This window comes from Canis lupus, chromosome 10 (assembly GCF_011100685.1).
Source record: "Canis lupus familiaris isolate Mischka breed German Shepherd chromosome 10, alternate assembly UU_Cfam_GSD_1.0, whole genome shotgun sequence".
In the NCBI taxonomy this organism is placed as follows: Eukaryota; Metazoa; Chordata; class Mammalia; order Carnivora; family Canidae; genus Canis; species Canis lupus.
In genome coordinates, this window is record NC_049231.1 from 28,473,402 (window position 1) to 28,488,282 (window position 14,881).

General features: G+C 54.0%; 1 protein-coding gene across 2 annotated transcripts; it reads left to right on the top strand.

The window, feature by feature from the left end:
• The first annotated feature begins 179 nt into the window (after positions 1-179).
• TST (thiosulfate sulfurtransferase) lies at positions 180-13,333 on the top strand. 2 transcript variants are annotated; one of them, XM_038550669.1, is made up of 3 exons: positions 180-303; positions 1,022-1,637; positions 12,873-13,333. In XM_038550669.1, exons 2-3 carry the CDS (start codon positions 1,025-1,027, stop codon positions 13,169-13,171), a joined length of 912 nt encoding a protein of 303 aa, XP_038406597.1. In that variant the 5' UTR covers positions 180-303; positions 1,022-1,024; the 3' UTR covers positions 13,172-13,333. The 2 variants fall into 2 exon arrangements, with proteins under 2 accessions (XP_038406597.1, XP_038406595.1); XM_038550667.1 differs by lacking the exon at positions 180-303 and having other exon boundaries at positions 835-1,637.
• Positions 13,334-14,881: the final 1,548 nt, after the last annotated feature.

A 14,881-nucleotide genomic window follows, 5' to 3' on the forward strand; every position in this document is an offset into this window, starting at 1 on the left:
GCCCGCGCCTTCCACTCCCCGGGCAGGGGGACCCCCGCGCCGGCGCCCCCGCCCCGCGCCTTCCCCGCGCCGCCCGCGCCCGCCGGGGGGGTCCTCGGGGTCCTCGGGGGCGGCGCGCGGGGGGGGCGGCCGGGGGCGGGCGCGGCGGGGCGGCGCGGGGCGGGGGCGCGGCGGGGCGGCGCGGGGACCCCCCTGCGGCGGCGGCGCGATGGTGCGGGCCGGCCGGGGAGGCGTGGGCTGGGGTTTGGACCCGCCAACTTCTCCGGCGGTCAGGGGCGAGCGCCAGGGCGGCGGCGAGGGCGAGTGAGTGCGGCCGGGTGGGGCGGCGGCCAGGCGCCCGGGCCGCTCGGGATTGGGCCGCCGGGCTGGCCCCGGCGACCCCGGGGAGGGTCCCCGCCGACGACAGCGGGGCGGGGGAGCGGGGGCGGGGCCGGGTAACCTCGGGCCGAGCAGGGGCAGAGGGCACCGAGCCGGGGCCGGGGCCGGGGCCGGGGCCGGGCGCGGGCGTTCTGGAGGCGGGGGGAGCCCGCGCAGGCTGCGGAGATTGGCGGCGGGCGGGCTGGCCGGAGGCGCGGGCGGGGGCGTGTGCTGGCCCCAGCGACCCCTCCCCCGGCGCCCACTCCCCTGCCCTCCCGGCCGGGGGCTCTGAGCCCCACGGGCCCTCCCCCGCCCCTCCTCCTGGGCATCCCAGCGCCGCTGTCTCCTGGCACGATCCCGAGGACGAGCACCGTCGCTCCCCGGGCCGGACGCCCCCCCGCCGGCTCCCCCTTCTGGGGCCCTCCGAGGCTCCGGCCCCGCCCCCCCCCGCGCGGGGGCCCCAAGGAGGGGCGGAGCCGCCTTTCCTCGGGGAATGGGCAAACCCTTCCCACCGCCTGCGCGGGCGCCGCCGCGGGTTGCCGGGCCGCCGCCAACACGCCACCCTCGGGGACAGCGGTGGGAAAACGAGCTCCTCCCAGGTCCCGCCCCACTGCACACACACAGACCTCATGCCGCTCTCTCTCCTGGTTTCCACCCGCGCCAGGTGATGCGCAGAGCTGAAACCATGGTTCATCAGGTGCTCTACCGGGCGCTGGTCTCCACCAAGTGGCTGGCGGAGTCGGTTCGGGCTGGCAAGCTGGGGCCCGGCCTGCGGGTGCTGGACGCGTCCTGGTACTCGCCGGGCACCCGCGAGGCCCGCAAGGAGTACCTGGAGCGGCATGTGCCCGGCGCCTCCTTCTTTGATATGGAGGAGTGCCGGAACACGGCGTCGCCCTACGAGATGATGCTGCCCAGCGAGGCCCACTTCGCCGACTACGTGGGCCGCCTGGGCATCGGCAACCAGACGCACGTGGTGGTGTATGACGGTGACAACCTGGGCTGCTTCTATGCGCCGCGGGTCTGGTGGATGTTCCGTGTGTTTGGCCACCGCACCGTGTCCGTGCTCAATGGCGGCTTCCGGAACTGGCTGAAGGAGGGCCACCCGGTGACATCTGAGCCCTCGCGCCCAGAGCCGGCCGTCTTCAAAGCCACCCTGGACCGCTCCCTGCTCAAGACCTACGAGCAGGTGCTGGAGAACCTCGAGTCTAAGAGGTTCCAGCTGGTGGATTCACGGTCCCAAGGACGGTACCTGGGCACTGAGCCAGAGCCAGATGCAGTAGGTAGGTGTCCTGGTGGGTGGGTGGCCCCTGGGGAGTAATGCCCGGTGGAATGATGGACCCACCCTAAGGATGTCCGGGGCCCTGGCCAGGTGTTGTCCTCAGTCTCCCCTTAGGTAGGGCCCCCAGGTCTGCATCTGTGAAATGAGAGAACAGAGCCAAATCTAAAAGCTTTTCTGGCTCCGTGGCCCGAGGACCTGCTTATGTGTTCCCATAGCCACGGGCTAACAAGCAACCTAGCATCCGCACGGCGGTGGCATCAGAGAGGTGCCCGGTGACATCTCCACCCACATCCATGCCCAGGCACTACTCCCTTACATGCACAAAAGTGTGTCCACGAGCCAACACACGCATCTCTGTACCAATGCTCTCAAGGATACCTAACTTCCCAGCGCCTCTCTAGTTCCCTAGAAACCCATATAGACATCAACAACGCCCTGCCCGCAGCACCCCCTCACTCCTTCCAGCTCTCCGGGGCCCCCTGACCTTTCCAAACAGCTGCAGCCTATTTACAGAGCTTATAAAAGTAACTGCCATTTCATGCTAAGCACTTTGACTCTGCGTTATCTCATTCAAGAAGGCTTAACATCCCCATTTTAGAGAGAAGGAAACGCAGATGTGAGGACATTAAGTTACTTGCTCGGTGAAGTGGTAGGGTCGACATTGAAACTAGTTTTAAACCAGTACTCTAAACCAGGCATCTGCCGGGCATCCACAGGGAGGTGGCTCTTCAGTCCTCTCCTGTGGACAAAGGGGAGGCCGGGAGGGTTCCAGATCACTGGAGGTGGGGGGAGCCTCAGGGGAGGAAGTGCTGAGTTCTAGAACCTCTGAACAGGGAACCATAGATGTCTCACCATCAACCCTGGCCGGGTTTCCTTCAGCCCCTGCCTGGGCACTTCTGGTGGCCGAGATCTCACTGCTTTAGGGGCCTCTCTCTGGTGGCCTCTCTCAGAGTGGCCGGCACCTCTTGGCTTTGGGCTCTGTCCTCGGTCGGGGTCTGCAGAATCTAAGTCCTGTGCAACGTTTTTCCTAACTTGCTGAAAAATTGCTCCTCCTTTCTGTGCCTCTGAGGGAGAGGAAAGTTTTCTGTGAAAACTGTGTTGGACACTCTTAGAGCTGGAGGTCCTGAAAGGTCATCTCATCAGACAGAGGGGAGCCGGAGGCACACAGAGGAAGGGGCAGGTCAAGGCCCTAGGGCTAGCTAGTGGCAGAGCCATGGCTTTTTGCAGGCCCTGTGTTTTTCCTGCCCACCTTGTTCTCTGAAAATCTGGAGTTGAAGATTCAGAGACTTCTGGAATGGAACTCCTGCAGCCCCCTCCTGGCCTTGGTCCAAGATACCTTCTCTCCTTGGGACTTACCACTGCCACTGAGGTGGGGGGGGGATGATAGAATTGTTTCTCTACCTGCCTCACGGCTTGCCCTGAGTGAGCTGCAAATAAGCGAAGAGATGTCAGATCCAGTAAGGTTAGAGATGTCAGAGCCGATTTCCTCACTCCTGGTTTCGGATGAGGGCACCGAGGCTCAGCGAGGGGGTCCTTCCCCATCACCCTGCTCCCTACTTCCTCCCACCTCTTCTGGGATCCCCCCGGGGTGGGGGGCGGGGAGCATGGATCCTCCTTCCTGCAAGATGAGCCCCTCCATTGTGGTGGGACTTCCATTCCCAATTTCTTGGTCTCTCTGGGTTCTCTTATTATAAAATGAGAAGAGGGGATACCAGCCTTGGCCACCTGGCTCTGCACTTATTTAAATGCTGGAAGGGGATTTTGAGAAAGGTAAGGAGCTGTGCAGAGGCCAGGGCCATCTAGAAAGCCTGCATGTGGCACTTCCTTCCCTAGAAGGCTTTGCTGGCCTCCCAAACCGCACACTTTGGGAGTACAGAGGTGTATGAGGCTCCTTGACTTTGCAGCCCCCACCTTGGGGTGGGGTCAGGAAGGAAGCCCGTGGGCTCAGCGGTCCAGATGTAACATCCAGGGTAGTGTGGATGGCAGGCTGTGGAAAGAGTGCCCTGGAGGAGGAGCTGGGACCAGGGCCCTGGACACCCGACAGCTGCTTCCTACTGACACTAGGCAAGCAACCTCTCTGGCCCCAGCTCTGTGCTCCCCAGCTCTGTGCCTCCTGGCACCTTTGTTCCTGTTTGTAAGGGGCTGAGAGTCAGGCAGACCTGAGCTGACACCCTGTCCTCTGCCGCCTGTTGTGAGCCCTTCATCTCGAGAACACGCTCACCTTCTAGAGCGCTGGGGGAAGAAGCCAGCGAAGGAGTTGGAGCCAGCCAGCTCTTGACAAACCTCACTCTCTTTTCCTCCCGTGAGGGTGAAAAGGGAGGAGATTGACCCTCTTTTGGGCATTTTTATCTGCACAATGATTTATGCATGTTTTCTCCTTGACACCTACAGCCACCCCGCGTGGGGTGGAAGATGGCAGTTCCCACTCTGCAGTTGGGAAAAGGGAGGAGAGGGTTCTCTAAGGAGGCAGAGTGGCCAAGATTTGACCCCAGTCGGCAGGCCTCAAAGTGGGGCTGTTTCCCAAGGCCACTGCTGTGTCAGCAAACACAGGGACTTGGGGGGAAAGGTCATAGCTTCACAGTGTAGTGTTGCTTCATGGGATCCTGTGGCCCCTTTTCCTGTCTCCCCCCACCTCCACCCCCAGGGTGCAGAAGAGTGCTGAGCTGCCTCCCAGTGGCCAGGATTGGGAGCTGCCCACCGCGGCAGCCTGCACCGGACTGCGCTGTGTCTTTAGGAGGAAAGCAAGAAAGAGCCAAATGGGTTTTCCTGGCCCCAAAAACCCACACAGTGGGTATCAGTGGCCTGGAAGACATTACCTCACACCCTTGACTAGTTCACAGTCTCAGGAGCTGGGAGCTTCCTGGGGTCATCTGAATCCAGCCCCCAGATGCAGAGGGCAGGGAAGGACCCAAGAAAGAGCAGGCCACTCCAGACTGGTTGGCGGCAGGTTGAATAAGCAAAGGAACTTACTCACAAGGCTTGTCTTGGGTGGCCGACCACAAGATGAGATTTCCACACCCACCTGTCAGATCTTAAAAGTTTATACAGAGGTCTTAACCGGGTTGAATCACATAGACACTGGTCTTGGCACCACATCACTATCAAGGCCATGTCCTTAGGGCAGCCTCTGGGAGTGGGGAAGGCAAGCGGAATGCACATTCCAAGGACAGGGGAGGGGAAGAGGAGCCTCCAGTTGTCCCGGTCCAGTTCATGGGTCAACTGGTGGTTATGTCCTCTCCATGGCCTCCCCCAACTTTCTACCCCTCATATCTGCTCCCAGAACCTCACATCCTGCCTCTTCTGTGTTGTGCCCTGAGTGATCAGCAAGGGGTTTTGTGAGCATGGCGGGGACTCCTTTGGTGGCTATCTGGTTACATTGGAGGCAGATGAGGCACATCCAAGAGAAAGTACAGATTAAGACAAAGATTGCCCAAGTCAGGGTAATATTTTCCATCAGGAGCCCCGTGATCTGAACCATTGATTTATTGAGTCCCCTAGGCTAGGGGTCAGATCATTCAGGGCATTCACTCGTATTCTCATGTGATTTAGTGAAGATGACACAATAGACTCCTGAGATATGAACACACAACATTCAGGGTAAGGGCACAGGTGCCTCCTTGCAAGGCAGCAATATATCTAAGGCCACCCTGTTTTAGAGGACAGCTTTTCTCATTGACGATATTTCAGTGTTCAGCAAGGACAGGTTTTGTTGGCTATCATTCAAGGCTTGCTGGGTGAGTTTAGTAAGGGCCTCTGTGTGTGTGAGAACTTCCCTCAGGCCAATGGAGGGGAAAAAGCAGGTAAATGATTGTACCAGTGGGAAGCAGAACATACACACCTGGCCTTGAGGAGAGGGAGGTTGTCTGCGCTGTCAGGAGTGAGGAGATGGATGGGGGACAGGATGTGCCAGCCCAGGACCCCCACCTCTTCCCCTCTCCCAATGGCATTCATTCTGTTCCAGGTGTGCATTTTAACAAGTCTCCCTTACAGCAGCACCATGAGATCCCAGCAGAGATTGAACAGTTCCCCCTCACCCAAGGATGTGAAGCAACTCCCCCATCCTGGTGGGACATCTCAGAAAATTCCAGTAGATGACACCTTGCCCAGGTGTGATGAGCTTAGTGTTCTCAGCAGTACAGCACGATGATCCGCAGCTAGCAGGGCTGTGGTTATCTCCCTCCACTTTCATACCTTTACGGTGTTGAGTGTCTCAGCAAGGGTCCCCAGTCTGGCATATGGGGAGACAGGCCCTACGGGTTGATCATTCAAATGTATGACAGCCTAGGACAGTGCTTCCGTGCACCCAGCCAAGGTGGTTTTCCCTTTGAGTCTTTTAATCTGCTGCTTTAATATTCATTTTTCTTTCTTTCTTTCTTTCTTTTTTTATCAACCCTACTGCTTATGGGTTATAGGGGAAATGGGACCTCCAGTCTATGTCATGCCCTTTTGCCCAGTTTTGCAGTATGACCCCCAATCGCTATCTAGTCGATGAGGGTATCTAAACACAGTATTGCATTTCTCTAATACCTTCATGGTGGCAGCCTGGTTTGTATAGTGACAAGGGAAGGCTGGATTAGGGCAAACACAGTGTCCACACAAACCAGGCATATGAAAACCCCTCACTAAGGGGGAGGAGGGGCAATATAACCAGTTTGCCAATCTGTCATCAGTTGGGAATTCTGATGAATGGCCCCAGGCTCCTTTGCCAGTTGCCTTGGTTGTCATGTACAACACACAGGACATGCTGTTACGGCATTAACCAAGCCACTCTATTTCAGGGGCAAGTCAGCATCCTTGACAATATGCCGACCCCCCAGGCACAATGGTGGCTGCTCTTCCCATGCATCCACTCTGCTATATCCACTGAAGAGCCAGTTGCTAGGGATTGTACTCACACAAGGGCATTGGCCTTCTGAATGCTCAAGGGTGTCAAGATGCCCCATGAGCTGGGATATGGAAAAGTGAGGACTGCCTCAGGGTCTTGGAGGCAAGCCCAAATAGTCCATCACATATCCTGACCCCATAAGGGCCCATTCATGGTCATCCACCCCACAGCTTCCCCCATTGCCCAAGCAATAGGGTTGATCCAATTAAAAGCAGGGCTCAAGAGTGACTACCAGCCAGACCTGAGTTGAGCCCACTGGCTGCTGCGGTTCATTCCTCCCTGAGCATCTCTATCTGGAGGGGGCTGTGGACACTGCTGGGAGCTGGTGCTCCATGGAGGTAGTGTCTGACTACCATAGTGCCTGACCCATATCTTCTGGAGTCCCAGACTCTTTTACTCAAATGAGAGCACTGCTTGGGAGATGCCCAGAGATGCAACATTTCATTAGTATTTTTTACCCTCTCAAAGGCAGCTTGCTATTCTGATCCCCAGTCACCGCTTCTTCACCAGGCAGCATAAGGAACAATGGCACTGTGCCATGGGAAATAAAAGTGCTCAGAAACCAGAAACTCTGAAATCCCTACAAAGGCTTGCATCTCTTTCACCACCTTTGGGGTCAGATGGACTTGTATTTTACCAGTCACAATATCTGGGAACACATCTCACCCGACCAAACAATTCCCAAAAACTTTATTATAGTGCCTGGGTCTTGAATTTTCTGTACATTTACCACCATTCTTGCCTCACAGATGTTCCAGCAAAGCCTGCAGCATGTTTTGCAGCAGATAAAAGTTTTCACGTTAGCATTATAGCATCAATGTAATGGGCACATTTTACTGATGTGAAGGAGAGAAGGGGCAGTTCTTGGGTTACCATCCCATGTAATTAATTCTTACTCAGGTCAGTGATATGATCTTAGTTAGCAGAAACCTCTATTCATCCCTCTTGCCCATGAATCTCCCTAAAGATGAAACATTTTTTTGCAAGAAATGCTTTGCAAAACATCACAGTAAAAACAATAACTCCCATGAGAATTCATTCTAATGTAATCGACAAGGGAATGAGGTTATTTTTTTGATATTTTATTTTTTTAATTTTAAAAAAGATTCTGGGGATCCCTGGGTGGCGCAGCGGTTTGGCGCCTGCCTTTGGCCCAGGGCGCGATCCTGGAGACCCGGGATCGAATCCCACGTCGGGCTCCCGGTGCATGGAGCCTGCTTCTCCCTCTGCCTGTGTCTCTGCCTCTCTCTCTCTCTCTCTGTAACAATCATAAATAAATAAAAAAAAAATTTTAAAAAAATAAATAAAAATAAAAAAGATTCTGTTTATTCATGAGACACACAGGAAGAGGCAGAGACACAGGCAGAGGGAGAAGCAGGCTCCCTGTAGGGAGCCTGCCCCAGGTCTCAATCCCGGGACCCCGGGGGTTCACGACCTGAGCTGAAGTCAGACGCTTAACCACTGTGATGCCACCCAGGTGCCTCTGTGATAAGTATTTTAAAGTAAAAACCAAGATTATGATTGGTAACATTATACTAGGACATAATCAGATGTTTAGGAATTTTATATACCTTCTGGAACACTTCTATTGATAACTTCAATATAAATAGTTCCTAAGGAAAAATTAGCATCACTTCCTACTTGACTATGCTCCCCATGTAATTTAACATATGAAATGTCTGGCTAGTTTAATATTTCCCTCTTATAAGGAGAAAAACTAAATCTTTTGAGCTGGCCCAGGAAAATCCCAAAGTTAGTTCAAAGTCAGTAAAGCTTCATTTAGAATTTGATTTGGCAAAAACATCAAAAGGTTTTAAAATAGGTGTTCGCAAAGGAGTATGGATCATCGTGAAACAATATTCAGTTATCCATTTAGCCAAAGCGACAATTTAAGGCTTCAGAGACAAATAGAGAAATTGCATAATGTAAAAACAAACGAGCAGCTCTTTTAATAGATAAGACTCCATTTTCTTAACTAATCAAAGACCTGGTAAAGACTGCATGAAGCACAGGATTTTATTTTGATAAAACACAGAACCTTTGTTTTCTAGGTAGGTTACCTAAAAGGCAAAGAAAAGCCTTTCACAGTCCCATCAAGAACAGACCAATCATCTGAGAAAACTTTATCTGTTATAGCAGATGAGAGAAATTTAAATTTCAGTTTTATGAAAGTTCACTTTGATATAGCTTATATTTAAGCTAATTGAAGAACTCATGTACAGATTAATTTTGGTAATACCTTCAGGAGGTAGAAAAACATGTATATTGAACATATATCCATAGATATATAAACATACAGACAGAAACCTCATAACTTAGCCCTTGGTGAGTAATTTTAGGGAGTCTGTGGACTAGGTTTTGGGCAAGGGAACTTCTTTTTTTTTTTTTTTTTTTTAAGATTTTATTTATTTATTCATGAGAGACACAGAGAGGTGAGACACAGGCAGAGGGAGAAGCAGGCTCCAGGCAGGAAGCCCAATGTGGGACTCGATCCATGGACTCCAGGATCATGCCCTGGGCTGAAGGCAGGCGCTAAACCACCGAGCCACCCAGGGATCCCTGGGCAAGGGAACTTCTAGAACAGTGTGTATCCACCACCGCCCCCACCCCTAGATTTTTTCCCCACTGTCTCTGTGGGTACTATCTTGGTTATCTCATGGGGTGTTTACATCTCAAAGACATAAGATTTGCAACTTTGGATTTAGTTTTCCCCTAGGTTTGGGGATTATTGCTATTTAAAATTTTCCTTTGCATTAGGGGTGGGAAGGTGTGGGGGCAACTCCCCGGTTTCCTCCTCAACCACAACATCCTCCTCTTCCTTCTGGTCACTTGCCTGGGGGATCCACCTCTCAGCACTCTAATCAGCCTTTGTCACAAACTCCGGAGTCTTCATCCTAACTTGACTTTGAGCCTCTAGCTGGGGCATCAGTGTCCAGCTGAACTACCCACAGTGGCAGCCAGTGCACTGTGACAACCGCTCATATTTCATGTCTCTGGCACGATGCTCTGGGTATAGTTCCTCAAACAAGCTCAGTAAAGCAGTCAGAGTTTTCAGGGCGTCCCTGGACTCACTCAGAGGTCCACAGGCACCTAACGCATGGGCCACCCCTCCCCGCATAGAGGTCACTGGCCGACATAAGATTTCCTGGACAGATGCCACTTTCCAATTCTTCAGTCCCCTGGCTGGCCTGCCAACTTTTAGTTCACAGCCTCCTCTGGAGCCTCCCCAGGGTCATCTGAAACCAGCCCCAGATGCCGAGCTGGGGAGAGACTAAAGAAAGAGCAGGCTGCCCCAGATGGGTAGGTGGCAGGTTTAATAAGCAAGGAAACCTCCTTATAAGGCTTGTCCTGTCCAGCCCGAAGAGGAGGAGATTTTCACACCCACCTGCCAGATCTTAAAAGTTTATATGGAGGCCTTTGTTGGCTCAAGTCACATACACACTGTCCAGCTGGTCTCAGCACCACATCACTATCTCAAGGCCATGTTCTTGGTGCAGGCTCTGGGAGCAGGGAAGGCAAGCCGAATGCACATTCCAAGGACAGGGACCCAGAGTCCAGCTCATGGGTCACATCCTCCCCATGACCTCCCCCAAGGACTGGCATCTTGTTGGCCAAAGTTGCAGCACAAAGTCCCAGGCCTCTGAGCAGTTGAGAAACATGAGGGGGTCATCTCATCCATTCCCCTGCCTCAGTTTCCTTCTCCAGGAAGGCTCAGGGTAGTCAAAGGACACAGCTCTTAGGGGCAGACAGACCTGACTTCACTTCACACACCCGTGTGTCCTGAGGCAAGTTTCCTCACCTCTTTGAGCCCAGGCTCCCCATCAGAGGATTTGTAAGGATTCTGGAAGATAAACCTCTTGAGCTAACCCGCTGTCTGGTGCCCGGTGCGGAGGTCTGGGCATGGTGGCCTGCCTGCCGGGGATGGGGAGGAAAGCCAGGAGCCTCCAGGGGAAGTTGGACTTGGGAGCAAAGCAGCAGGAGCCCCTGCTTCTGGGCCCACATGCTTTTGCTTCAGTTAGCTCTTTTCCAAGGTTCTCCAGGCTGGGTTCATCCTGGGCCTTGCCACACACAGGCGGTCAGTGCCTCCTCATTGAAATTCCTCAGACAGGCCCTGGGTCCTCGCTGGCAGATGTGAAAGGAGGACCCCCCCTCCCCCCCACCTCCTGAGGTTGACCCAGTTTGGGAAGCCAGAGTCACAGAAACCCCCCGACTCCTTTACTCAGAAGAGGTGCCTTTTATGCAACTGGAAGAAAGCACTGAAGCTGTTTCCATCGTGGATGGGAGGAAAGAAACAAAACAGTATTCAGAGTTTAACAAACGCTTGCACTTCTAAGTGCACTTAAATTCAGCCCACTGCCTGGATGCCGAGAGATTTTTAAGTTGGGTGTCTTGGCAAAGGGCGCCCTTGAAGTCAATGGATCTGTTGTTCCTCATTGGAAGGATCAGCACACATCGAGTCTCAGATTAAAATGTCCGGACAAAAAGATAAAAATTACAACAGGAAAAAAAAAAAATTACAACAGGAAGAACTCACTGTAATTTGTAAGTCAGGACAGCAATCAAAGGAACTCTTGACGCATGCCAGTGAATTTTGGAAGCCTCTTTGGCTCCAGGGCATGGGGAATGGGATGTTGCTGGCACGATTGTGCACCTACTATGTACCCAGGGTCTCTAGGTGCTCACAAGGCTGTGAGGTAGGTGGGGTTATCTCCCTATTTCACAGATGGGGAGACTGAGGCTCAGGGATGCAGGGCCTCCTGGCTGCACCCTGCCCCCTGCACCCTGTGTGCCTCCGTCGGGTCCTTTCCCTCCCACTGCTGCCCACCCTGGTCCTGCCCTGTCCATGGTCCAGGTTTAAGGGTGTGGTGGGGAATTTTGGAGGAAGGGGGGGCTCAAAGAGATGCCTGAATCTGTCTTGGGTCCCACTCCCTGGCATCCAAAGGCTGCCAGGGTGTGGGGTGCTTGAAGAAGAGAGGAGCGACCTTTGGTGTGCTGAGGGCAGGACCAAGGCCTTGGCCCAGACCCCTTTGCTGACTGTTCTGAAACTAGATGTGGCAGGGGGGCCTCACTGGGAGGGGAGACCGGTCCGGAATGGACCTCGGAGCCAGCTCAGACCCCCACTGCCTTCTATCCAAGCCTCTCAGCATTGCTAGGAAGGGTCTGCAGGGACCACCCCGCTCCCATACCCCGCTCCCCAGGGTAGGTGATAAAGGGCGGCAGCATCGGCATCTGCGGGTTCGTGGGCCAGGCGCAGTAGCTGGTGCTTTGCTCCTCACAGCAGCCCGGGCCCATCAATACTTTCAGTCCCATTTCACCCCCTGGAGAAACTGAGGCTCAGAGAAGTGACATCACTTGCTTAAAGTCACCCTTTTGGCAAGTGGCAGAGCTGGGATACTTATGTCTAGCTCTTTCTATGACTGCTTAACAGGAAGATCAGGGGATTTCCTGGGGCGGCCTTTGCCTCTCTGTGTGGCTGTAGGTGAGCCATTTCATGCTGCCCTGCCTCAGTGTATACATCTGTAAACTGGAGTGACTTTATAGTTCATGAATCTTATGCTATCTGCTTAGCATCTGTCTTTCTTTTTTTCTTTCTCTTTTTCTTTCTTTCTTTTTCTTTCTTTCTTTCTTTCTTTCTTTCTTTCTTTCTTTCTTTCTTTCTTTCTTTCTTTCTTTCTTTCTTTTTTTTAAAGATTTTATTTATTTATTCATGAGAGACATGGAGAGAGAGGCAGAGACACAGGCAGAGGGAGAAGCAGGCTCCATGCAGGGAGCCAAACGCGGAACTCGATTCTGGATCTCCAGGATCAGGCCCTGGGCTGAAGGCAGTGCTAAACGGCTGAGCCCCCGGGCTGCCCTGCATTTGTCTTTCTTGCTAGACTGTAATCTCCCTGAGCCTGGGCCATGTCCACCGCTGTGTTCTTACCATTCGGCACGTAACAGCCACTTCTCCACAGCTCTGTGAGATAGGTCTGTGCCACGGAGCCCATTTTACAGGTGGGAAAACTGATCCAGAGAAGTGAAGCATTTGCCCGAGGTAAATGCTAGTAAAGAGCTCAGTAAATGGCAGAGCTGGGACTCACCCCTGTCCTCTCAAGCAGGTCTGACTTCGGGCATCCTTACTCAGAGGCAGGCTTTGGGGAAGGGGGCGCCCTTTGTCTTATGTCTCCAGCATTGAAGGTAGGTTGGGCCAGGGGTAATTTGAGCTCTGAGAAGGCCAAGGGTGTTACTTTTGTTTCTGAAGCTCCCTGTCCTTATAGCCACAGCTTCTTTGGCCATCTCCCCCCCCACTACCCCCCCAACCCCCATGCCGCTCCTAACCCTGTCCTCCCCTCTGTCCTCTGCTGCACCCAGGACTGGACTCCGGCCACATCCGAGGCTCAGTCAACATGCCATTCATGGACTTCTTGACCGAGGACGGCTTCGAGAAGAGCCTGGAGGAGCTGCGTGCTATGTTCGAGGCCAAGAAGGTGAACCTAGCGCAGCCCCTCATCGCCACGTGCCGGAAGGGGGTCACCGCCTGCCACGTCGCCCTGGCCGCCTACCTCTGCGGCAAGCCCGACGTGGCCGTCTACGATGGCTCCTGGTTCGAGTGGTTCCACCGGGCACCCCCGGAGACCCGTGTGTCCCAGTGGAAGCGCGAGAAGGCCTGAGCAGGGTCCTTGTCGCCGGCTGGCAGCTCCCATCTGTTTAGTGACCGCAGCCTGACATGCAGCTCGTATCTCTTTAGCAAAGGAGACTGACCAGGTTTTAAAATTGCTGTGTAAAGCCCTCCTTTCCCCCCAGACACTGGAATAAACTGCCTTTTCTGAATAGCTGTGTTTGTCTGCCTCTCCCTGGGTTCCTCCCTTGCCCCATGTGCTCATTTCTTTCAGGCTCCTTAGAACCCACCAAGGCAAGAAATTTCCAGAGCAGTCCCTCGCTGGGGAGCCTGCACTCAGGCTGCCGCTCTATTATTTCGTTTTGGAAGCCAGGTATTGTCCCATGTCAGGTGGGGCATACTGGGGCCTACCTGGATGGGGTACCAAGGAGCTGGAGAGAAGTGAAACCAAGGCTAGCCAATGCCAACTGCTCCTGCTCAAGGCCCAGCCCTCTGGGTATGGGGGATAGAGTAGGGGCCACCCGGCCTTCCAAAGGGGTGTCACACAACTCAGGCCTTGATGCCTCTCAGAAGAGGCGATGCTCAGAGGTGGGCCTGAGGAAAGGGGCCTCTACCTGCGGTGTCCTTTCTGGCTCAGAATAAGACCCTCCTGGGAAGCACATGAAAAGGGGCTGGAGAAGCAGCCTCAGCCCCGGGAGAAGGTTCCAGAGCCCTGGCAATGTGAAGCTACAGTAGAAGACTGGGCCCATGTGGCTGGGTTTTGAATTTCCTAGAAACAGGCTTTCTGAGCCCTCCTTTGGGGCCCTGTGCTGGGGGTCCCATAGCTGGTGAACCAAATTAAGAATCATCAGGTTAGGGACACTTGGGTGGCTCAGCAATTGAGCATCTGCCTTTAGCTCAGGTCGTGATCCCAGGGTCCTGGGATCGAGTCCCACATCGGGTTCCCCTCAAGGAAACTGCTTCTCCCTCTGCCTGTGTCTCTGCCTCTCTCTCTGTGTTTCTTATGAATTAAAAAAAAAAAAAAAAAAAAAAAAAGAATCATCAGGTTACAGCTTGCTGACTGAGGAGGCACAAGTCATCCCCAAAGGGTTGGCCGGTAGCCCCCTCAGCATCCTGGCTCCCACTTGGGAAAGTGAAAATCTAGGGTTTATTTCTACAGAAGAAGCAATTTCAATACACCCACACAAATGAAGTTAAGTCACAAGATTCACTACTTACAGATCCCAGACATGGGTGGGAGGTGATGAGCCAGGGAGGACAGACCTCTGTCCCGGGTGGTGCGTGAGCAGGGGAGACAGCAGGGAGCAGGGTCGCAGACACCTATTACTCATAAGGCGGTTGGGGCAGAGGGCACTACCTTTCCACAGGCTCAGCTCGAAGTGGTTATTTGACCAGGTGCCCTGGGAAGCGCAAAGCTGGAACATGAGATGGGAATCCTGAGCTCAGGTCTTGGTCTATGTCCAGGCTCTGGGCACAGGAGTGTTGTCCTATTGTCGAGTGTCTGAGTAGCACCTCGAGAGACCTGCTGTCCCCTGACAGCCTGCAAGCTGAGCCCTGGCCTCACCAAATGGGATTTCCTGCTTCCACTGTGCAGCCTTCCTGGGCAAGGACAGAGCCATGGAGGGCACAGACCAAATCCACCAGGGACACACCCCAGCCCCTAGCCTGGCGTTGGGGCAAGCAGGAGCTCAGTAAATGCTGAGGAGACTGGGGGTCAGGCTGGGTCAGGCTGAAGGCTGCAGGGTCTGCGGGGAAGAGGGCT

Coding starts and splice junctions, on each gene's coding strand:
- TST (XM_038550667.1), top strand. CDS start 851: ATGGGCAAACCCTTCCCACCGCCTGCGCGGGCGCCGCCGCGGGTTGCC. Junction 1,638..12,872: donor GCCAGAGCCAGATGCAGTAG/GTAGGTGTCCTG, acceptor TGCTGCACCCAG/GACTGGACTCCGGCCACATC.